The 26,343-nt window shown below is 41.0% G+C and overlaps 1 protein-coding gene across 6 annotated transcripts in view; it reads right to left on the bottom strand.

Annotated features, from left to right (window-relative positions):
* Positions 1-4,518: 4,518 nt before the first annotated feature.
* The window catches only part of CDIN1 (CDAN1 interacting nuclease 1), a 236,008-nt gene continuing 214,183 nt past the window's right edge, over positions 4,519-26,343 (bottom strand). For all 6 annotated transcript variants that reach the window (XM_069949763.1, XM_069949759.1, XM_069949765.1 and 3 more), the window contains one exon: positions 4,519-5,264. In XM_069949763.1, coding sequence (XP_069805864.1) covers positions 5,072-5,264 — 193 coding nt within the window. In that variant the 3' untranslated portion in view covers positions 4,519-5,071. The remainder of the gene's footprint in view (positions 5,265-26,343) is intronic.

Raw genomic sequence — 26,343 nt, 5'->3', positions numbered from 1 at the left:
TCTCATCCCTTTCTTCTTGTAGATTATAAGCTCTTGGGACCAGGGCCCCCCTCCTCTCCAATAAAGGAGAATTTTTTTTTAACAGCCAGCAGGGGGGAATTTACTAAAGGACACTAACTTACTTCTCCACGTGGCCGTGGAGCTACACCGGCTCCTGGACCCCCACCTGAGGAATTTCCCCCCCGAATCCTGATGATGTCACAACAAGGGGGAAATTACTTCCCAGCTGATGGATTGGCCTCTCATCCCACTCCAGTCACTGATTGGCTGAGCGGTCAATTAACCAGGTCGTGAATTTGGCTGGGAGAAGATCCCGGAGTACGGCAGTGGTCCTGGACTTGCGATCCAACGCTGGAGAGGCACAGGGAGAGGTGAGTTAAGCTTGTTTTTATTTTTTAAAGTCCCCTTGCTGGACTTCTACTTTATGTTCATTAGTAAGTTTTTGAGTCATTTCTGTATATGTTTCCTTGGAATTATACATCTCTACGGAATATGTTGGCACTATACAAATATTATAGTCACCTTCTATGGTTGCAGGTATTTTAATATTTCTATTTTTTAAGCTATACATTATGTTATATTCATTAGTGTTTTTAGCAGCAAAATCATTTCACCTCCAAAGACAATGTGTTGTACTGCAGACGTACATCCCCCATCCCCACCAACGTCCTTGTGAGTGAGCTATAAACAAAATAAAGAAGGTTAGGGAAAGGTTAGGACTTACACAGACGTCGGCTCATGAGATCAGGCTACCTCAGTATAACCCCTCTGTAAAAGGAAATATTATGTAAGCTGCTACTATTCAATACTCTGCCAGCAATGAAAACATTTAAATAAGGAAGATATAATTATGAACTCCGTAATAAACAAACCTGCTGCAGTTCCTCTTGTGGTTTCCACCTTCCTGCTATTGTTTCGGCCATGGCTTGTACACAAAGAGTAGAACGGGTCAGCACAATAAATTATAGCAGAGATGCATACAATGGTGTCCAAAAAACTCGGGGCCTGATCAAAAGAACTTCAGAAGTTCTATTTAAATATATCCCCATAACATAAACAGATTATGCCCAACTATTTCCAGAATTTTCAAAGCCCAGATCTAGAGGCGATTATACATTGTTTTGTTGTACACATGTAATTTCATTGCTTATTATTACATTTTTAGGTGCCGCTAAGTACACAATAGAAAGGCACAGGTTTGAAGCTTTGAACGTTGAAGGGTTGTCCTGCACAAAATTATTAATACTCTTATTTTACACTGGAAAAATGCTCATATCATTGAATATTCCTGGAATAATTTCAGTGTAGCGCCACCTGCTGTTTCCTTTTAACAGTTTCACGGTGTCCATCTTAGTAAATGTGACAAGGTGGACACACATGCTCTATCCCACCAAACATGCCGAGGGATCCCTGTTGTGGTGAGCCAGTTGTCTTTTAAGATGAGGCATTAACTGCTGGTTTAAAGGAGAAGTCCGGGCAAAGCAATTTTTTTTAACAAGTGCTGGGGAGGGGGAGGATAAAAGAAATAATGTGCTGTTACCTCCCTCGCTCCTGGCTACAGTTCTGCTTTTTACTGCAATTTTGCAGAAATCAGGGCAAAACTGCAGCCAGGAGACAATGCATTAACATTAGAGAACATACTGAAGGACCTTATGATGTGACAATGATGTCACCAAAGGTTCTGTACAGGCTGCATTATGGAGGAAAAAGACTAAAGCTAGTGCTGCCATAGTTATAGTGGGTTAGGGGGCCTAAGCTTGGTGAACAGCCTGGGGCCCATGGTAAGGTTAATCCGCCCCTGGTGGACGCATAGTGCCACTCTGGTCCCTGGGCGCTTCTTGTCTGAGCCAGATCCAGGTCGTGATGTGTGAGGTCCCCTCAGCCAGTCAGTGACCGAGGCGGGACCCTGCTACACCGCCGACAGGCTAAGCGGACTGCACAAGTCACAACCTGGGTCCCTGCTCAGACCAGAAAATAGCTGGGGACCAAAGTGGCGGTACATGGCCACCAGCACTAGGAGGTAACAGCACATTATTTCTTTTATCCTCTCCATCCACAGCACTTGCTAAGAAAAATAGCTTTGTCCGGTCTTCATGATTGATCCATAAATTCTATGACCTTTGTCAGAACTGAATGCTCTGTATACAACAGCCCAGTGCCTAGTTCACTGTTTTGACTAGTTATTCAGAGTAATCAATGCTAATTTAGGAGTACTGTATTTGGCAATGATAGGCCTCAAAATAGTATACATAGTTGTTGCCTATTCATTACCTATCCAGGGTGGTCAAGTGAACCTAATGAGCTGTTTGAGAAGTTCCATTATGAACACACAACAAACCAATCTTAAAAAGTTTCCACCAACACCATCAGCAGAGATGAAAGGTCATAATGTAGTCCCAGTTACAAACATTCAAGGGTACAGATGAGCAAACATTCCGCCTACTTTGGGTTCACCTATAGCTGTATCCATGTTTTCCAGACAGTCCTCGGGCTGCATTCACCTCCAAGCAGCGGGATTCAAATGCCAATTGTTCGGGCTCATGCAAACCTGAGTGTTCGGCAAGTTCGCTGATCTCTCATCAACGATATTGGTAGAGGATAATAAATTCTCTCCTGTGTTATAGACTACTAGCCAATACCCTCAGCAGAATGGAGCGGAATACTTTCTCGTCATTTGAAGTCCTGGACAGCCTGGTCACCATATGTGACATTGCTTATATACGTAATAATTCAGATGACATAAACCTATCCCAGCGTTGTAATATTTTTCAGCCAGATGATAGATTACCATGATGTTTTGTCTCCTGACATCGGCATCAATCACTGCATGTGTCTCTCACTCTAGTGACTTACTCAATGACAAAGAGCCAAGACTGGGTGGACTTTCGCTGGTTGCTAAGTGCTGCCAAATATTTTGTATTGGAAAAGATTCCGTGTATTAACAGTCCAGCTTAGAATGTGTTTGGATGTTGAGGATGCTTGATCTTTCAGTATCAGCCGTTTTCCAGATGGTGGGAAATTAACTACCCCGCTTACGCAGTCACCTCTCTGTTCTTTTACTTGCTCGACTGACGGCGGACACAAAAAGCAACTAAATATTTTAATGTCGGTAATCTCTCTGGCAGGCGTCCACATATTTGTTTTGCTGCCGACAAGATCAAATATTTCAGAAGACACCATAACTTCTTAAAAAAATCTCATGGCAGAATTTCACACCTCTCCGTACTCCTGATCTCCGTCTAATCTTATACTATTATCAACACAATATGCCATCTCTTATTACTATTTCCTTGGCTTCGTTATTCAATGCTTTTACTTGGTATTATCATATTGCTGCCCATCTGAGCCAATGATACTGCTCCCTCGTGCTGTCCGGTATCACTCAAGCCTGGACTGGAGGTCATAAATATCTGCTGGAAGCTTACAGAGACATGAACTGTCATCATAGCACAAGGAAGGGTCAAACTAAAATCTATAAGACATTCCAAGCCACCAGTTGGACAACAGTACAGTTCTCAGGTGATATAAACCGATACAATAGGAAGGGACATGCTCCACCCAGCAATTATTAATGCAGATATGTTATGTAATAACACTGCATACTGTACTATAAAAATATGAGGATAACCTCTTGGAGGCCTCTGCTGTTTAGCTCCAATAAGATATATATTTTTTAGTCACCCATTATTCCAGGGAGTTAAAGCGACTCTGTACCCATAATCTGCCCCTCCAAACCTCTTGTACCTTCGGATACTTGTATTTAATCCAAGATCAGTCCTTGGGTCTGATCGGCAGGTGATGCAGTAATGAGAGAGGAGCCTGCCCGGAAGGGCTTACGATCTACAAGATCCTGGGCTTTCTATAAAGACCTAGGAAACAGCTGTGATATCCTGAACTATTGCAATAATGAGACACAGATCTCTAATAGATAGCGTTGGGAGGAGGTGACAAACTGTTGGCTTCAGCAACGTTCTCCGAGCCCTTGGCATCTGACTCCCCACGGCTGCAGAAGTTGGATATAGCACTAGGTAGTCCTGGAAAAATGGATACAGCTAGCCAGGACTGGGTTTGGAGAACATTGCTGATGGTGAACAGTTCGACATCTCCACTCAACCCTACCAATAAGAAAGAACATATAGACACTAAAGATAAGCACGACTCGACCATGCTCCAGTCTGCTCGCTCAGCAATTGAATACCGGTGGCTGACAAAGTTGGATGCAACCCTAGGAAGTCCTTGAAGTCCATGGATGCATAGGCTTAATTCATGTTTAACAGGACTCCCTAGGCCTGCTCATAATAAACGAATATAATGAATGAGCCTGTAGACCCCATTGGGCCCAATGGATGTTGACTGTCTTTTTGGCATTGGCTGGTTTGTTATATCTCTGAATGGCATATGGCTGTACACATTGGAAACAGGACGTGGACCTCACACACACAGATTAATGTACGGAAATCGGCAGAAAAGCCACCAACAACATATACAAATGTGAAAGGTTTATTTGTATTTTTTTTTTAAAAACATACATTAACATTTAGCCCTTATAATGTAACAAGTACCTGCTGACGTCTGACTGTTCAGAGATCCCATGCTTTACTGTATATATCTACACTTTATTATTGGCAACATTTCATGTGTATTACAATTAATAATATCTGAAGATAAAGCAGATATTAGCTATTGATGACCTTCTACTGGATGTGTTACGTAAATTTCCTATATTCACCCTGTGTCATTGTCCTAGTGAATTACACACCCAATAGTCCGTGTCCTCTGTGAATATATCTGGCGAGTTATAACAGTAAGGGGCGTCAGAAGAGCATTGGTTTCCTCTTGGCTGAGGGTAAAAGGGTGCAGACGGAAGGAAGGCCAGCGTGTATGTCCGCAGAGCATCTGCAGAAGCAGAGGTGTTAGAGATAGTGTGTGGATTTTGGGCTGTAGCATAGGGCAGAAGGGCAGCTGGGAAGGAAGGTAAACAGATTGTCTGAGTGTTTGTATGAGAAGGTAGCTCTGTAACCTCGTCCCGCAGTTCATCTGGAGTTCAGTATTTAAAATCTGCATGGAAATATTACTGTGCTTCCTGGCTTTTCTCTGGCTTGCACTCTCGGACTTGCTGGCCTTGCTCTTCTCCAAGTGCCATGCAGCCACGCAATGTTACTATATCAGAGGGGAACTCGTCCTTCAGCAGTATGCCCCGGTCCCTGTGGCAGTCAAGTTCTTCTATAAACCCATACCAGTAGATGACGAGACCAGGCCCGAACCTGAAATACAGACATGCATCACATTGGTGAGGATCAAGAAGCCTGAACGTCTACCGAGGTTGGGGAGATGACTGTTCATTATAGAAACCAAGCAAGAATGAAATATGTTTTATTTATTTTTAAAAAATTTAAATATATATATTTTTGAATGTCCGGCCCCATAGAAAAATAACAGACTGATCTGAAGGCTTTCCAAATACGGCAATAAGGGGCTGTCAACCGCAATCTAATTTTAGTCCGAGATCCCTGCAGTTTTACTCTAAAAACAAATATATGAGATCGACATATCAATATCGTTCTGCATTTGTTACACATAGACTTGGCTGTCTGCCTGCGACTGTGTATCCATTCCTCCCTTCTTTCAGATGGAGAGATCCCTCGGGCAGCCTCAGGAAACAGCCCCCTGAACTATTTGGCCCTCGAGGAAGTTCAGACCTTCAGCCTCGGGTTCATAAACAAGTAATCACCATCAATCAGAGCGCTGCACTACACATCAACCTCACCTCACTTATATAAACATACATGAGGGTTGCTTAAACTGGCCCCCTCTCCCCTACTGAGAACACTTTGAGAATGGACTACTCCGCTCTTCTCTAGGGCTCTGTCATAGATTTTTCATTTAGAATATTCTGGTGGAATGAGGCTATAAATCACTGTTAATGGACTCATACCATATTGTTATATTCCCCCCACCACCACCATTTCGGGTACATTTAAAGTGATAACTCCCCATGTTGTCACATATGACTAGTATTTCCTGCAATATATGACTATGCTCACACAACGTATGTATTGCATAAATCAAGGCCGTTGTTGCAATTTCCAACAACGGCCATGATTTATACAACACATACATTGTATTTGAATGAATAGAATCCCGACTGGAGTGTATAGAAATAGTATACACTCAGGCCAGCATTCCAAATGGCCACACGAAAAACTTACATGTCAGTTTTCTGCGGCTGTTATTCATTGAAAAGTGGCCACACAGACATGTCAGTTCACACAATGGAGCGTGCAGCTTCGGCAGCACGCTCCATTGTGTGCAACGGTGGGTTGGGTTGCGGGTGCACACTGCAGTACTGAATGGGATGATCTTCTCTGACACGGTCTGTTCTGTGACATGGCCGGGTCACAGAAAGGTGAACATGGCTTATACGTGATATATATATATATATATATATATATATATATATATATATATATATATGTTTAGACTTTTTTTTAACTCTTATTGTACTGCAATGCAAAGTGTTGATCAAATTATTTCTACCCAGGTTGGGATTGTGAATCCCCCAATTGGTGTTCATGTCAATGCCACATCCTGGTCCCACTTAAAAAAAAAAAACGTAATCCGTTTTTTAAGTCAGTTCCTGGAGCTTCATGAGTGGAAGCCGTCCCCCCAGCTTAGTATGAGCAAGGGTTCACCAGGTGATTTACGAGAGCCTGCTGGGGGATCCTGCCAAAGAAAACACTGCGGGGGAAGATGCCTGTTACAATGTGAACCGTTGAGTTCACTGCAATGTCATGTAACAGTTTATACGTGGATTTATGGCGGGGCTTTCAACAGCGAGGAAGTTAAATTTCATAGCAATAGTCTGTCTTTTTAAACTAATCAGAAGTTAAACCACCCAAACCTGAGCTGCCCAGGGGTTAACCTGTTCACTGCCTGTCATGTCAAAAACCACAACAAACCCCTTTCACATATAACAAAATGGCATATTATTTTTAGCGAGGAGTCAAAATACAGTTACTAGACAGAAACACAAAGGTTAAGAAGCAGTCATTCACTGCGGTAAATAGAAATTTGTGTTGGCATTCAAGCATAAGAAAAATAATTTGGAAATTACTGGTTAATAAATTTTACCTGCTTATGATAAGCAGAACATAAACAATGAACCTATAAGGTGATCCAGTTAAAGGGATTGTCTGCCTATGAAAATAGGTCTGGCTTCAAGAATCCTGATGAAGCACGTTGGTGCGAAACACCCATTGGGTATGGGGGATTACTGCAGTGCCACTTACTATACTGCTTGGTAGTTCATTATTTTACATACTTATTTTCTGTACTTATGTGCCATTGTACTATCACTTGTGACCCTTGTAAACTACTTAGTTTGTGCACTGTGCTATTCTACTTATTCAATCCCCCAGTTATTGGGGTAGCTTATATGGCCCTATGACTGTTCATTTTTGGATTTTATGGGCGTTATACTTATAACTATGTATATTGGTATGTACCTATTGTATGTTATCTAAATAAAAATAGGAACTGTATAAGGGAGACCAACTACTTGAAGGATAGCTACATGGGAGATACTATTTACTGTGTGGGCTAACAAGCGGGGGAAGGAGTGGTTAGATGCATAGATACTATACTATACTCTATGATTAGATACTATATGGGGGTACAGAGAAGCCTGTATACTATTTGGAAGCACATATTGGGCATAACTGCTTGCCCAATATGGCCCAGAGAAGTTACTGTTACTGTGTGAAGAAATACAACTGATGCCCCAACCAACCAATTTTTTTAAATTTTTGGCCCATATTGCCCAGCCCTACCATGTTTCCCTGAAAAAAGGACAGTGCCTTATATAAATTTTTACACCAAAACAGGCACTATGTCTTATTTTCGGGGCATATCTTATTCCTCTCCCCTCTGCTGGGGGGAGAGAAATAAGACAACCCCCCCGGAATACCCACATCCTTGCGGGATGAGTGCAGACGCTGTGCTTTGGGACGTGCGTCGGTGTTGCATGCCGGGACGCGCAGAAGATGTTGGGGGCAATGGACCAAGCTGCCTACAGCGGCAACAGTGAAGCTCCACGAGGGGATTAGGTGAGTCCTGGGTGGCGGTGGGCGGCCTTACTTTCAGGAGGTGCCTCTATAGGGTAGAGTAGTATGGGTGTCTTATTTTAGGAGGGCGTCTTATTTTCAGGGAAACACGGTAGTTAAGGATTCCCATTTTATCTGTTTTAATGTATTTCTTGAATAATTATTGTAACCTATATACCTACACTGTGTTGTGCATTTGTGTTGGAAGGTCATAGTTTCATATCTTGACAGAAACATGTTGACTGCCTTGTATTACTCCACAGAGTGTTCTATGGGGGGGCTACATCTACCGCCACATCAGAAACTGACAGCTGCTGACAGCTTGGAGACTGCCGAAAGCTGATAGGTTTGATCACCATGCCAAATACAACTATATGCATGCCGCTTTAGTAACTTTTAGTGGAAAATTTGGTGCTGGCAACTTTTGCATCTCGACACTTCTGTATGACTGCTGATCAATTATAACCTAATGGTAAATTATCACATGTCAGAACTCTATCCACATTGGCTTTCCTGGAGAGTAGATCTCCATTCTGGATCATAGTGGGGTCTCAGACAAGGTACCCCCCCATCTATGTGTTGATATCCCTATATAGATATGAATAGGGGTTGTCTTCACGAGTCACCCCCTTAGTACAATAACATGAATGTAAAAAACAAAATAAACTCAAAAGATAGCCATAGACCACAAACAACCCAGTATCATTTTACAGTTCCTCATTACGATCCTCAAAGTTCATATTGTACAATGAGCTGTGGGTTACGATGCCTTTTGCTACTCTGCCAAGATAAAACAGCATGCATGAAGTATGGAGTTGTTTTGCCCGATTGGCTCTTCTACCAGCTCACTAAATAGGCTGCATTGTTCTATGATTTATCAATGTCAACTTACAATACCAAAACGGAAAGTCACAATGACTAACCACACACAAAAGAACGCAAGCTGTTGCTTACTCTAAGGTGGGGCCATCATTAATTCCTATACAGATTATTTGTGGTGGCTACTGACAGCCAACACTTCCATATAACACCATTCCAGATGAAAATACATGTAACATAATGAGCTAGGAGAAGAATATCCCACATTCTTATGGCGGCATGTTTGTCATATGGATTGGATCACGACCCCTTAACAAAGGTAAGTAATGACATAAGATGGCTTTTGTTAGTGCATTTATTTAGGCAACAAAGCCTGTCACTACGGAAGAGGGTATCCTGCAAATAAGGTCCAATGGCTGCCCGATGTGGCCGCAACATCAGCAACATTGGGTGGTTATTGGACATCATGCAAGGGTGAGGTTTTGCCCAGATGATCACGACTTTTATCTTGATCTTGACTTTTAGTTGATCGAAGGGTGGAAATGAGTGACAGGTTGGACCTTTTCTGCTTCCCGGGGAACTTACTTAAAAAGTTACGCCTCATCTAATCCTGTTCTTGATGGTCTAGCCTAAGGATAGGCCATAAAAGGCTATGGGCACCTTTGCATCTTATTATTTTCTGTCTTGAGAATGCAAAATTAAGCAACTTACTAAATAGTCTTTATTAAACATTTGTGACCATTTTAATGTTGCTTAAAAAGACATTAAAAAACCCATCAAATGGGCTTATTGACCCCCCCCCCCCCCCCCCCCCCGGTCTGTTCTCTCAGTGTTAGAGACAGCATCAAGGAGGTGGAGGAGGATGTACACAGTATCTTGATGCAAGAAGAAAGAGTGCATACATGGAGAACAGCTCACACTGGCTGTAGATAGGGAGGATAGCACACACAAGCACTTTGAAAGGGAAATCCCATATGGGCTGTGTACAAGTATAGTGAACCCAGAGCACAACAATAAACTCTAGACCCCTGAACACATAGACCTCACATGCAGCATGCAAGAAAGACTTACATAACAAGAATACAAAGGAAGTACATATGAACAGTTTTCATTCATGGTAATTGTCAAATTCATTTATCAATTCAAAGATGCCTGCAATGTTTTTGGGTAAAGGTCCCAACCCATGTTATATCATGTCAGAGTTTCTTTTTACGAGATAGGAACCTTTAAAGTAGAAAGGACTCAAATGTAGTGAAACAGTATATTTTGTAACGTCAAAACGTGAATACAGCGCAGCAAACATCAGGTACATTTCTGAGGCCCCCCGCCTCCATCTTAAAGCACTAATGATACTTGAAGATGGAGGTAGGAGGCCTCAAAAACGTTGCATGTGCTGTATTCACGTTTGATGGAAAAAGTTACGAAGTTACTGTTTTACTACATTGGAATGCCGTTAGATATTCCTTTCTATTGAACCGTACCCTGGTCAGGGTTAACCGACTGGCACCCACAGACTTCAAGCAATGGTGTGCTGTACAATTACATTACCTAGGGAAGTAGGGACAGTATAGGGACAAACCCACTCGCCTATTAGCCAAATTAGCAAATAAACAAATACAGGTGGTCCTCGACTTACGACGTTGACCAGTTATTACGTACATAAATCGAATTTCGACGTAAGTCGCATCATACGTTCATACAGTACTGTACCATAATAACAGTACTGTAAACACTTAGCCTTAGCACAGTACCCTACATAATTATCAACAAACACATAGGTACGGTAAAATATTGTGCAGTATGTTTAATAATGAAATATTGTACTGTAAGTACTGTAACAGTAATAAACAGTGTACTGTAATAAAATGGCCTTCCTTTTCTTTGATGCACTGGCATGGGTAGAGTCTGGCTTACGTTTGGGAGGCATAATGAAGGGCGTTATGGCATGCAGGAGACTCGTCTTCCTCGGTCTAGAACCGCGTAACTGAGTACAGTACAGTACCATACGTCAGAATAAGGTGTCAAATAAAGCGTCATAACCACGAAACAACGTAACTCGAGACCGTCGTAAGTCGAGGACCACCTGTAGACGGATCTACAACTTAAATCTGCACATGAATGGATCTGCAACTAAACCTGCCCATCATACCTGGGCAGCCAAAGCCATATCTTGTCTCGGAATAGTAGGAATTGTAGTTTTACAACAGCCGGAGTGCCAAGGCCCGCCATTACAGCTTTAGGGTCATCAAAGACATCAAAGGATGAAGCACGGGACAACTAATCGGCATCGAAAACTATTTTGTAAATCAGTCTGTCTGACCTGTCCTAAGGTTATTGGTACAGACCGATCAGTGAATTTCAAGGTTTAGTGCCTGCACAAAAAAAATTCTGCCGGGAATTTACTGCAGGTGTCAGTAGCCCAATATCAAGGCACCTGTTCCCGTATAAAGAAGCGGGTGTCAGGCCTCAGGTGTCAGAGGAGCTTGCAGAACTGGAGACTGGAGTGTCAGCCGCAAAGCCATTAGCTCTCAAACATCTCCTGCTCTTAAACACCTCTTAATCTCGGCACAAATTACACGGTGTGCATTTTAAGCCGCAGCTTGATTACAGACTGTTGGGCTGCATGACAAATAGGTGGTAGGCAGTCTCCCCATGTGCATGCTTTCACTTTCTTAGGCATTGTGCTGGAGGAATGTGAAAAGCCGCCGATACATTACGGAGCGGGGTGAAGTATGCTTTGATTATACCTTCTGGGAAGAATTTCCTGGTGCACACTGCTTCTCTGAAAAGATGCGTGGCGCAGACTTGGCAACAACGCTGCTCTTTTGTCTGCACCAAAAAATGTTTTCAGCAGATGAAAAGAAGAAATTAGAAAGGGAGATGGGAGGGGAAAGCCTATGCTCTTCCTTTTAAGAATGTTTACAACACGATCGGTATAATATTCACCTTGTGACACGGATCACCTGGGATATCAAGTAACAGCGTTCCTAAGCCAGACATTGTTTCCTTAATAAGGAGCTGTGCTTAATGCGAAATAACAGTATAATGTTAGGGCGCAGACAGTCTCGCGTATTTCCCATTATTTCCTAATTCCCGCTGATGTAAACTTAGGAGAAAGCCCGTGAACAAAGCAACCCTACATGGTGTAACTATTTCTTCAGGAAATATCGGTACATTATCCATGCACGTAATAGCGATGGTGGATGAGTTCCATAAAACTATTCAAACGTAAGTGACAACTCTGAAAACGAAACCCGGTCGACGCTCCGGTACTAGTAACATGTGAGTGGAAAACCCCATTAATAATCAGGTAACGGGGGTGATTATATAGTTGGGGGGTGGGTGTATTAGGGATACATGCTATATAAAACACTCAGAATTCTGACTGTATATTCACGCCCATCACCTGAAATTAGGTTCACATCCACCTGAAGATTCCCTTAACTGTCAAACCTTAAAGGGGTTGTGCAGCGAAAATCTTTTTTCTTTTAAATCAGCTGTTTTCAGACAGTTATATAGATTTGAAATGTACTAGTTAAAAATTTCCAGTCTTCCATTATGTATCAGCTGCAGGAAGTGGTGAATTTTTTCCAGTTTGACACAGTGCTCTCTGCTGCCATCTCTGTCCATGTCAGGAACTGTCCAGAGCAGCAGCAAATCCCCATAGAAAACCTCTCCTGCTCTGGACAGCTCCAGTCTCAGACAGAGGTGGCAGCAGAGAGCACTGTGTCAGACTGGGAAAAAAACAACATTTCCTGCAGGACATACAGCAGCTGATGTATGGGAAGACTGGAGATATTTTAATAGAAGTAAATTACAAATTTTTATAACTTTCTGACACCTGTTAATATGAAAGAAAAATATTTTTGCTGGATAACCCCTTTAAATCCAAAAATACTGGGATATTTGAAGCCATATCAAGAACTGTAAAAGCATTAGTAATCGGGCACCCTCCGTTATGTAAATCGTTCAAATTAAAAAGATAATCGTCCTGTGAAATAGCAGGACGATTGAAAAATCGTTCATGTGTTGTTGATTGTTGATTCAGATCTGACCCTAAAATCATTGTTAATCGATCGCTGTAATTCCGCATTTGTTCAGTAATCGTTCAGTGGAATTCCAAATCGTTCCTTCTTTTTCTGGGATCAGATGGAGTAAACGAGCGTAGAAACAATGGTAACTAATGGTGCGTTTACACGGAACGATTATTGTTCGAAATTTTTGCAATAACGCATTTCATATCGCATTCCAGCGATAATCGGCTTGTGTAAACACAGCGAACGATGAAGCGACGAGCGAGAAATCGTTCATTGTGATCTTTCAACATGTTCTCAAATCGCCGTTGGTCGTTAGCTAAAAATTCGCAGATTGCGTTGTGTAAACAGTCTTTCACCGATTCAACCCTATGTGTGAGACAGGCTTAAGCGATCGCAATAACGATTTTTCCAAACTATATATCGTTCTGTCTAAACGCTGATCGTTATAAAAAACACATTGTTACTTCGAAATCGTTCGATTGGGCAAATTATCGCTCCGTGTAAACGCACCATTACGACTATCATTCTGTGTAACACGGTGAACGATTTCAGGTTAACGATAAACACTCGATTGTTTGCCATTGTTTATCGTTAAAAAAATTGCTTCATCTAATAGGACCCTATGGCTTAAAACTATGGAGCCTGCGTGCCGCCACAGAAGCATGAAGCCTACTATATTTTCCATTACTATAGTCTGGTTCACAGCAACAAAATATAAATGATACTCCAACAATCACACGAGAAAAACGTTACTCGTGTTTGCAATTTGTGTCATTCATCACATCAAAGACAAGCCGATGCTATCCTCTACATAACATTGAGGTATCTGATAAAGACTTTTTTTTTTTTGGATGATAACCAGAGAATTGGCTCCAGGCTCTCTAAGGATTCAGGGACTGGTTTAGACTGTCAGAGCTCTGGTCAGTTCATGCTCAACCGGTGTTTTTTTTTAGGGTTTGATTGGAAACATGCCATGCCGAGGCCAGTGCTCGCTGATCTCTGGATAATCTTATGCCGTCTCCTACATTTGCAAATGTGTCTGCCTCACTACAGCTGGTGATTTGGCCCAGATCTTCTACTAGGAGGTACAAGGACTGAAAAAGTATACATCCTAAATAGCCGAAATATTAACTGAAAATAATAGTTTTATGGACAACGATAGTAAACGTAGTGGCACACTATTTCAACATGTCTTTTGCACTCATGCTTCTTCCTTCGAGACGTGGAGTCAGCAGATCTGTTATCAGGATGTAGGGAGGAACTACGTCCAAGAACCAGGCTTGTTTGTAGGTTACTGTTGGATAGCGTCCCATACCCTCCAAATTAGCTGGAATTCTGCAGCAAAGCGATGTAAGTTAAAGCCTACACAAGGCTCTCGCCACTGTATCTAAACCACAAAATAACCTCAAAAAGTCAATTCCAGTTTACGCAAACCTCCTAGAAATACTTGAGAGTGAACCTTGTGGTTACATAATATCAGTTCTGTATGTTGGGTTAGGGCTTATTTTAAAGCACGTTTGAGGTTTCCCAGACATCTTGCAAGCTAAGTGACCCTTTCAAGCCCGGCACTATTAACGAGACAACGAAACGGCGCCTTCGCATCTTTGGAGACGAGATGTTTCCTCGGCGTATTACACTGAACTTGTTTTTAAGGAAAAGAAGAGGTCCCAGACCAGTTCATTAGCTTCCGAGTAGAATCCATCGGCTAGTTACAACAGGAAAATTCTTCTAGCGGCTTACCTATATACACAGTATACAACCCGTCCAAATGGCGCTTGGAGAGAAAATAGGCATGTCTCTCTATTTGCCATATAATTGAAGACAATCCTAACAGTTATTGCCTAAGTGACATTTAAAGAAGCACTTACTCTAACAATACATATGCAAGAATATTTGCTTTCCTTCCTGTAAATGGAAAAGCATCGGCAATAAGTGGTGTTTTGCTGAACCTTGTTACTAATGTTGCTGAAAAACTCAAGAATGTAATTTCAGAATAAATCATCAAAATAGCAGTCCGTTCTAAATGGCTTCTATCTATTCCATCTGAAGTTGTGACAGTATTTTGAGCTTGTAGGCAATTTTCTGAATGCCCCAAAGTCACCCCACCTATCACCAGTGGAGCGCTAAATATAATTCTGCTGATCAATTAACCAAAATGTATTTCTTGGGGTTCTGGGTTCGATTCTGACCAAGGACAACATCAAAATGGTTTCAGGAAAGTGGATGGAGTTGGAGAGCCCTAAGGAGGGCTCCCGTAACCTGTGGAAAAGGAGATCCAATAGCATCCAATGATGAACTTCAATTTTTATTGAAAGCCAAGCTTACAGAAAATACAACGTACTTGACCCTAATGGGGGTGGCAAACGTCATATTTTCTGTAAGCTTGGCTTTTAATAAAAATTGAAGTTCATCCCTGGATGCTGTTGGACCTCTTTTTCCACATCAAAATGGTGTCTGCATATTCTCCCCGTTTTTGCAGGGGGGTCCTCCCACACTCCAAAAATATAGTTACCAATGATTGTCAATTTGACCCTAGTGTATATGTATGTATGTATGTGTGTTTGTTTCTGGGATAGGAAAACTGGTATGTGAGATGGTGATAGGGAGTGATGTGAATGAAGACAATCTTTGTACACCATTAAGGAATATGTTGGCACTTGTGGTAGCAATCTAAGAGTCAATCACTGAAATCAATGTTATATGATTACTGGTTATATTTAGTCATTATTGAGACAAATCACTTTAGGGCTATGTTGACACATAATATTTCTGTCAGTATTTTGGTCAGTCTTTTTTCATTCAAAACCAGGAGCGTGTTGAAGAAAATCTGCAAATCTTTCCATTATAATTTTGCCATCTCAGTTCCAGTCCAGATTTTGCATGAAAATAAGACTGACAGAAATACTATGTGTGAACTTAGCCTAAGGGCATGTGCACACTATGGAATCCCGGTGGATCACCTGCCGCAGATTCTGCAGCTCGCCCCCGCTCGTATCTCCACTAGTCCCTTAAGCTTCATTCTATGGTTTGCCAAATTACACTGTCTGCCCGAAAAAGGAGCAAGTTCATTCTCCGGGTGGTTGGCGAAATCTGCCAAACCATAGAATGAAGCCTAGGGGACCAGCGGGGGCGAGCTGCAGAATTTGTGGCGGGTGATCCGCCGGGATTCCGTAGTGTGGACAAACCCTAAGTTAGTTTTAAAACATAGGGAGCTAAACTTCATATTGCCTTGGTCATGTCCCCAGAGCCTCTGTGTTCCACCATTACATGTAAAATTATGTTTGCTAAAATGTCTGATGCATAAAGGGGTATTCCGGTATCAACTTAAAAAAAAAAATCATCCCTACATATATGATTTTATAATATAGTGTTATCACAAATTATAGTGGCTTCAGTGTGTTTTTGCTTGGCTGAGCCCTAACAGGAAGCTGTGTACTTCCTTCATTTTCAATGTGGTATTGTCTCCAGAGACAACACATTATCTAAGGAGGCTTGGCTGGATCTTTTCTCTGAGCTCTAGCCCTAGTTCTTCCCTTTTGGGATAGGCAAAGTTCCACAGCCTTGAATGAAGGCATATAATGCAGAAATATACAAAAATGTATTTGCCAGCATGGAAAAGGCATATCTATAGCTTCCATTCTGAGATCACCTTATCTCGGTGGGATGGTACACACTATTTGATGACTGTTAGGGCCACGGCGGCGTCCCGTGCTCCGGACCGCCGCCGCACCCTCTCTCCCGCATCTGCAGCAGCCGGTGTCCATAGGCAGGAACCCGGCGCTGCTGTTGCTTCGGCCCCGGGGGGCGCCTCACCTCACCGCGCTCCTGTCCGTCGCTGTGCCGGCCGGCGCGCGCGTCCCCACCTCCTAGGGCGCGCGCGCCGGCTGTCTCAGACTTAAAGGGGCAGTGCGCTCCTAATTGGCCTGTATGTCTATCACTCCCCTAAAAGTTCCAGCCCTGCCCCCTTCCAGGTGTTGGAGCCTCTACATGCTTTCCATAGCGTTTGGCCCAGCTCCCTGTTGTTCCTGATTCCTGTCCGCTACCTGGTCCCTAGTCCTTGTTCCTGATTCCTGTCCGCTACCTGGTCCCTAGTCCTTGTTCCTGATTCCTGTCCGCTACCTGGTCCCTAGTCCTCGTTCCTGGTTCCTGCTCCTCTGTTACACTATTGCTCCTGTGTTGAGCCTGTCACCTGTGGTTACGCCTACAGACCTCTGCCAGCACCATCTCCTGCCTACTGCTCCTGCCACGCCTCGCCTGCCGTCACTAGCAACCAAGCCAGGGGTAGCGACCTGGGGGTCGCCTGCCGCAGCAAGTCCATCCCGCCTTGCGTCGGGCTCTGGTGAAAACCAGCGGCCCCTTAGACTCCGCTCCCTGGTGAGGTTAATGCCATCGCTAGTGATGGTCCAGTGGATCCACTACTCCAGGCGTTACAGTGACATGGTGAGCCAAGAACCTCATTTTTTTTTTATAGAAGTATTACAATTTAAAAATATCTGTATTATGCCTATATCTTAGCATTTGCAATGTGCTGCTGTTTTTTTTTTTTTATTTGCTTAGGAAGTAACATGAGAAAATATTACTTTTCTGAAAGAGTAGTAGATGCTTGGAACAAACTTCCAGCAGATGTGGTTGGTAAATCTACAATAACAGATTTTAAACATGCCTGGGATAAACATATATCTATCCTAAGATAATAAGAAAGGAAATAATATAAGGGCAGACTAGATGGACCCAGTGGTCTTTTTTTCCTACAGTCTTCTATGTTTCAAAGTAGTGAGAGGACATGGTAGGGGAAAGGATTACAGAAGAAAACAAATTGATTTTTGTTGGTTTCAGATTTGGGGCAGGTAGCAAGGTTATATGCTTCTGCAGAATTTGCATTTTTGTTATCTGTCATCAGAATACCCCTTTAAAAATGTAACGCCAATAACAATACAGATTTTTATATTATCGTCTCTATATACTGATTTTGGTATTAACCTTCTTCAAGTTGTATTCATCCATAATTGTTCTACTATATTACAGAACATTGTTCCCCATGAAGAGAAGTCTTCCAGTGTCCTTAGGCCTTTTCCACATAGTAAACGTATGTTAGAGCACAACGAGTAATTGGCCTGTCTTACATTTCCAAGGCTTATTCCTCTAGGAATCAACCTTTTGCATGCTTCTGCTATGTTCCCTATGGCCTTCAGAGCAGAGATCAATCATTCAGGCCTCCTGACAAGAATGTGATGGGATTAAAGGTTATTTACTTGGTAATCATCATGTGCACTAGCTCAAACATCAAACTAAAGGGATCTTTTTTCCCTTCCTTAATGTAAAAGTCCAGGTCGGTAGGGGTGTTAAGGTGGCCCGGCAATCTGGGTTGAATTGTGCGAGGTTTTACACTCACATCAACCAGGTTGGACATGGCTACATTCATTGTGCTACTTACTCAAAATTCCACAATTAAGAAGCAATCAATAAAATTGACAATCAATTCTCAAATCTTTACAGAACATACGGAATTAACTTGCTATTTAACGGTACTATTTTGCTATACTAGATACAATACATTATGAAAGGGCAATTTCACCCAATTTCTTATTTCTTTTCCAGACTGGTAATATCTGAAGGGCGGCAAGAACGATCCAGCGATCCTGTGCGAGACCAAACCTGCGCAATAGTTGAACTGTATAAAGGCTCTTTAAAAGAGCACTGATCTATTGGATGGCTTTCGTGTTGGACATCCACCCCCCCCCATCTAAAAGGGTCCTAACACCCTTAAAGGGCAACTCCAGTGAATAAAAAAAAAATTCTTTCAAATCAGCTGGTGTCAAAGTGGCATTTGTAATGGTCCGTTTACACAAAGCGATAATTCGCCCAATCGATCGTTTAGCGTTAATCGATCAGCGTTTAGACAAATAAAATCGTTATTGTGCTTGTTTTTAAGATCAAGCCCATCTCACACATAGGGTGAATCTTTGAAAGACTGTTTACACAAAGCGATCTGCGAATTGTTAGCGAACGACCAACAACGACCTGAGAACATGTTGAAAGATCACAATGAACAATTTCTCGCTCGTCACTTGATCGCTTGCTATGTTTACAGTAGCCAATTATCGCTCAAATGCGATCGTTATTGCGATAATCGATAAAATCTTTAACCGATAATCGTTAAATGCTCCATAATTTGACTTTGAGATTTGAGATTTGTAATTGGCTTCTATTAAAAAATCTCAACACTTCCAGTACATATCAGCTGTTGTATGTCATAGACATAGATATGTAGGATATACAGCAGCTGTTAAGTACTGGAAGACAAGATTTTTTTAAATAGAAGTAAATTACAAATTTTGGCCATTTTCTGACACCAGTTGAAATGAAAGAAAAAGTTTTTCAATGGCGTTGCCCTTTAAATACTGCACATTAAGAAACCAAAAAAGCCAAGATGGCCTCACTAAAAAGCCAGCCCTTGCTAACAGGGTATCAAAACTTAGGGCGGAATTATGTACGTATGATATTCTTTAATAAAACCCCACATCCAGTGGCTCTGTACATTGAGCAGTGATGGTGCCAGGTTACTGGAGGGCAGTTTTCTATCACTTCAATGAAAGATGAAGTTTCTAGGCACTACCATTACACAACATATGGAGCGGAAGCTTCAGGCTCTGTATACTGTGTTTACTTAGTATCGTAACTAGAGATGAGTCCATCCAAACCCGAACTTTCGGCATTTGATTAGCGGGGGCTGCTGAACTTGGATAAAGCCCTAAGGTTGTCTGGAAAACATGGATACAGCCAATGACTATATCCATGATTTCCACATAGCCTTAGGCTGCATTCACACGTTCAGTGTTTTTTTCCCGGTCCGTGATTGTGGTCCGGCAGCTACCTCCGTGATCCGTGCAAAACAGTCTGTTTTTCATCCGTTTTGCATCCGTGTCTGTTTTTTTCACGGATCTGTGTTAAAGCATTTTAAATTACATTGATTACATCACATCCGTGTTTTTCACAGATGAACACGGATGTCACATCCGTGTACATCCGTGAAAAACATGGATCTCATTGATTTCTATGGGGAATCCTTTCCGTGCATCCGTTCCGAGTAATGACATGTCCTATTTTTTAACGGAACGGATCACGGATCCGTGAAATCACGGAACATCTGAATAGCCCAAAAGAAAGCAATGGATCCGTGAGCACGGACAACATCCCGGAACGTGTGAATGCAGCCTTAGGGCTTTATCCAAGTTCAGCAGCCACCGCTAATCAAATGCCGAAAGTTCGGGTTCGGATGGACTCGAGCATGCTCAAGGGTCGCTCATCTCTAATCGTAACAAATCAGTTGATCGGTAGGACATCCTGACAATCGGTTACTGATGGCCTATCCTGTGGAAAGGCCATCAATGGATTTTCCCTGGAAAAACCTTTCAAATTCTAAAAAAACTACCATAGAAATAGATTTTGGGGGACATTTACTAAGGAGTAGAGATGAGCGAACCTCGAGCATGCGCGAGTCGATCCGAACCCGAACTTTCGGCATTTAATTAGCGGGGGCTGCTGAACTCGGATAAAGCCCTAAGGCTATGTGGAAATCATGGATATAGTCATTGGCTGTATCCATGTTTTCCAGACAACCTTAGAGCTTTATCCAAGTTCAGCAGACCCAGCTAATCAAATACCGAACGTTCGGGTTCGGATCGACTCAAACCCGGTTCGCTCATCTCTACTAAGGAGTCTAATTTATGTGACTCATCTAATGAGGATTGGTGTATATTCTGTTCCAATATTTTGTGACTGATTTATTAAAATGTAGCACTGCCCTAGTGAATGCATCTAAGTAAAAAAAAAAAAGAAAAAAAGTTGCAAAAATTGTCGCAAAAAGTAAAAAATTGAGTAAACAAATCAACCTGGTACTGACCAGACGTAGGCCTGCACTAGTTTGTACGACCTTTTTAAAAGTTGCAAATGATAAACTGGGTGCTAATCGAAGATTATGTAAACTTTTGGGTGAGATTAAATAATGGGGCAGATTAAAAAAAACAGCATCTAAAAATATTAACCCATCGAATACTGGTGCATAAATAGATCCTAGACCAAAAAATTATTCATCTAAAAATAGGAACAAAGCTGTCCATAAATATCACCATATGCCTTTTTATCAGTCAAATTGTGAAATGTGTAGTTATTTCAGGACCAAATTACTTTCTATACATACTGTACCTTTTAAAGGGGTTTTCCAGGCTTAGAAAAACGTGGACACTTTCTCCTAGAAACAGGGTGAATTTTACAGCTCAGTTCCATTGAAGTCAATGGAGGTGAATTGTAATACCACACACAACCTAGCGCTGTTTTTGCAAGAAAGTAGCTGCGCTTTCTAATCCTGGATAACCCCTATAATGGTTTTTAATACAATCTTTGAAAGGCAGTGCTTCCTAGACATTTTTAACCATCATGAAGCTTATTTTATTTAATAATTATATATTTATATTTAATCTACAGTATTTTATTGAATACAATCCATTTTCCTTTTCTTACCTTGTTCTATGCTTTTCATTACGAACACTATGAATCAATGTTATATAATTCCTTTAATAATAGCATCGGTGGTGAACACATAAAAATTCAATTCTAATGTTTTACACTTTTCCATGAATCATTAAAAAAGAAAGAATATGTAAATATATAGAAACATTATAAGAGTACAAAGGAGAATATATGCAACACTCGTGTGATTAACGCTGCAGTGATGAGCGCTGGATGAACAGGAGGAGCGGCAACCACATCAGTGCTGTGAGGGTGGTTGCCCCGCCCCCAGAGCACCAAACCACCTAATTTACATATTAAAGTCAAGATTCTGTGAAAATAGTGAGGTAAGAGGAAGGTAAGAATATTCTCTTCATTCTCAGTGGTCCATGTGCTATGGTAACAAAAAATATTAAGAAATCAATATGTAATAAATGCTATTATTTTTTGCAATAGAATTCTGGTGCATTTTGCTTAGTAAACCCCAGCCCTCTCCCCCCCCCCCCAAAAAAAAAATAAAAAAAAATCATGTAACCTGAAACATAATGTGAAGACCTAAAAAAAATGTAGTTCAAACAATATATACTGTATATAAATAATGTCATTACTACACCGGTCTAGTGTTTTATTATAGAAAAATACTTTTAGAGGGTAAGTAATATTATGAATATTTTTAGAGGGTAAGAAATATTATGAATATTTTTAGAGGGTAAATATTATGAATAATCTAGCGTAAACCTGGAGTAAGTCCATACAACTTTCTATTTCTATGCTGTACATTCACTATCACAATGGTACAAACGGAAAACTTTCATGTTGCTAAGATCGATTAACAGAATATAAGCCACAACCTGCTGACAAAATGGCAGTTTCTAACCTTTTGCAGTTTTCCCTAATCATTATAATATTTCTCAGGAATTCTGAACGGGTTTTTTTCAAATTAACAAATATTGGTAAACAAAGTTAATTAAATACCTTTCTGTGGTCTTTAATACTTTCCTTTTACTTTAGATGCAAACTCTCTGCTCTGTTGGTCTCCATTAGTCCAACCTCTTGTCTGGTGTACATCCTTTAATGGACTTTCTGTTCTTGTGTACACTCTACCCAGGAATTCGGCCGAACCCGTGCTCCCACTCTTGATTATAACCTGTACACAGGAACCTGTATCTCAGCATGTGTTCATTTGAACCGCTCTAAATTGCCTAAGCCACACCCCCTTGGCACTTCACTGCAATATAAAACAGCACACACCTAAATGAGGTCATATGTGTATGCTATTTTTAAGAACTATGTACATGAACATTGTCAGCATTTTGGTACTGCATTTCCAGGTAACAGTTTCACTTTAAACAGTGGTTTGCTGGGAACCTATAGGGAATGGGAAGTTCCCTAATAGTGGCAGGTTATTATGACAGGGTGCAATATTAAGTATACTAAAAATAAACAAAGACTATCACTAAGCATAAAATAAACAAAGACTATATAAACATAAAATAAACAAAAACTATACCTAAGCATAAAATAAACAAAGACTATATATAAGCATAAAAAAATAACCCAAAACTATACCTAAGCATAAAATAAACAAAAACGATACCTAAGCATAAAATAAACAAAGACTATACATAAGCATAAAATAAACCAAAACTATACCTAAGCATAAAATAAACAAAAACTATACCTAAGCATAAAATAAACAAAAACTATACCTAAGCATAAAATAAACAAAAACTATACCTAAGCATAAAATAAACAAAAACTATATCTAAGCATAAAATAAACAGACTATATATAAGCATAAAATAAATAAAAACTATACCAAAGCATAAAATAAACAGAGACTATACCTAAGCATAAAATAAACAAAGACTATATCTAAGCCTTATTAAAGCTAAAATGAAAATTATTCTTCTACCACTAGTAACTTTCCTAGCACAAAGCCCCGTTATCCCTAGTATAGGAGCTCCCGAGTTTTATTGTGCCTGAGACATGTCATTACCCACACTACAGACTATTACAGGGTAATAACTGCAATGTGAACTTCCTAGATAAGGACGGTTTTATTTAGAAAGACCTTGGTAAATCCATAGCTTTAATGCCATAAAAATATTGAGTATGAGGATGTCATCCCGGCAGGACCTTGCCACTACCCGATAAGCTAGGTTTGCTACTTTGTGATACAGTTACATGCGCTTGTGATACAAGAGTGTCATTCATCATAAAGACATGTGCTTAGATCTTTTCTTTACCCTTTGCTACACCTTTTACAGACAACATACGCCACGGTTTTGCAAAGCCAGAGAGAACAGTCGAAGCAGCACACTATGTTGTCCCCCAAGACTTCCCTTCGGAATAACCTGGTTACATCCATTGAAGGCAGAGAATAGAATTAAGGGCTGTGGGTGTTTGAATTATTATTATAAAATAAATCAATCCATACAATACATAGTAAAAAAAAAAAAAAGTGGTCGGAAGTAAGTCGTGTTGACCTCCCTAAGACAGCTTAATCGCCAGGCCGGAAAACTGAGCTTCTCATTCATAGACAATAATGCCAGGTATGTGAAGATCTCATGTCTGCTTGGTGTCTTCTTTAAAGATATATTCTAAGAAGAAGACTGGAGATATTGTTCAAAGAGAGGATTTGTGTTCAGTGATATTTGTCTTGACTAATCCCAACTCCTCTGTCCTGGACACATTACCAACTCTATCGTTTTCTTTTTGCAATGCAAAATCCTAATAATTCCTTAATCCTTCTCGCCCAGAATTCGATACTGTTGATGAAGCTCATCCTGTCTCAGGTTATCCAGGTTTCTTCAAAAACAACGGTCCCAGTTTGTTGCCACTAAGTTATTCTCTATGTAGGATATTTTAGATTTCATCCCTTTTCTAAAATGTAAGAAATTACCGTTTGCTAAATAGTCTAAAAGTGCTAAAATTACAACCCTGAACTGAACTCAGTAAAACTTTTTATAATCTCATAAACTACTTCTCAGTATAGTAAAATTCCTGTAGGTTGCGATTTTAAAGGAAAAGTCCAGGCAGGGTTTTTTTTTCTTTTAAACTGATGGGGAGGGGGTGGATGAAAAAAAACATGCATTTACCGACTCAGCTCTAGCCCTGGTGTTCGAGGTCCTCTGCTTCCCTCCCTGGTCTCCTGCTACTTCCTGGTTAGATAGGGGACCTTGGACGTGATGTTCCAAGCCCGCTCAGCCAGTCAGCGGCCATAGCAGTGTCCCGCCTCTGCTGCTGACTGGCTGAGTGGGCCTGACACATCACATCCCAGATCCCCATTCAGATCCTGTGATGTCATGGCCCCACTCAGCCAATCAGTGAATGAGGCGGGACACAGCTGCAGTCACTGACTGGCTGCACGGGTAGTTCTTGTGGGGCCACTATGATTTAGGAGCACAGACGTTGACAGAGAGCTGATAAGTCTGGGCCTATAGCTGACATCTATATCACTATGGCTGACCTCTATATAACAGGTATCTGGCATTGTTAGCAGTTTTTCTTTGTGTATGGTGAATATCCAGTGCACACACACACAGGAGAATCTGCTTTATATCTTTGCCTTATTCCCTCAGAAGTCTCCTCAGGATCATGTAGGACATTATGAAGAAGCTGCTGAGCCAGATCTACCTTACACCAAAATCCATGAGTCAAAGTCGGAGCTGCAACTTACAGACTCCAAAGCCCTTATTAAAAGGACTATTTTAGTGAAACAATGTTGCCATCTTCCAACCACAGTGGCACTCTCGTCTACAGGCTGCATCTATTATCGCAGTTTAGCCCATTTTACTTAACCCCTTCTGGACCGGGCTAAGTTTAATTTTTGCGTTTCTGTTTTTTCCTCCTTGTGCTTAAAAGGCCATAGCACTTGCATTTTTACACCTACAGACCCACATGAGCCCTTATTTATTGCGTCACTAATTGTACTTTGCAATGACAGGCTGAATTGTTGCATAAAATATGTTGCAAAACCAGAAAAAAATTAAATGCGCGGTGAAATTGAAAAAAAAAAAAAAATGCAATTCTTTTTCTTTGGGGGCAGGGGGGGGGGGGGGGATCTTCGTTTTAACGCCATGTGTCCTTTGGAAAAACTGACATGTTATACAGTATATTTTCCTCAAGTCAGCAGGATTAAAACGATATGTAACATGTATAACTTTTATATTATGAGATGGCTTGTAAAAAATTCAAACCATTGATAACAAATATATGTTCCTTAAAATCACACTATTCCCATGCTTATAACGCTTTTATCCTTTGGTCTATGGGGCTGTGTTAGGTGTCATTTTTTGCGCCATGATGTGTTCTATCGGTACCTTAATTGCGCATATGCGACTTTTTGATCGCTTTTTATTGCAATTTTTCTGGATTTGATGCGACCAAAAATGCCCAATTTTGCACTTTGGATTTTTTGGCGCTTACGCCGTTTACCGTGCGAGATCAGGAATGTGATAAATTAATATTTTGGGTGATTACGCAAGCGGCGATACCAAACATGTTTATTTATTTATTTTTATTTATAACATGGGAAAAGGGGGGTGATTCAAACTTTTATTAGGGGAGGGGATTATTTATAATTAATACAACCTTTTTTCAAATGCACACTGATCTCTCAGTAATAGCCACGATCCCGGGCTACATGCGGCACACGGGACCGGGTTAATGAAGTTGATCTGCAATACCCCCAGAAGTGTGATATTATTTTCAGGCAATTATGTTTTTCTAACAAGAGGGTACTTAAAACAGCAGGCTATGGGCAAGTAGTGGTTTAAAAAAATTCAATGTTAAGAAGCAAAGTTCAAGAAAATTATGATTGTAACATTAATGGCAGCTGCTATTACTGCTATATCTGTGCTGCTATTAGGAGA

This window comes from Dendropsophus ebraccatus, chromosome 13, assembly GCF_027789765.1.
Source record: "Dendropsophus ebraccatus isolate aDenEbr1 chromosome 13, aDenEbr1.pat, whole genome shotgun sequence".
NCBI classification, from domain to species: Eukaryota; Metazoa; Chordata; class Amphibia; order Anura; family Hylidae; genus Dendropsophus; species Dendropsophus ebraccatus.
This window is presented reverse-complemented; position numbering and strand designations above follow the sequence as displayed.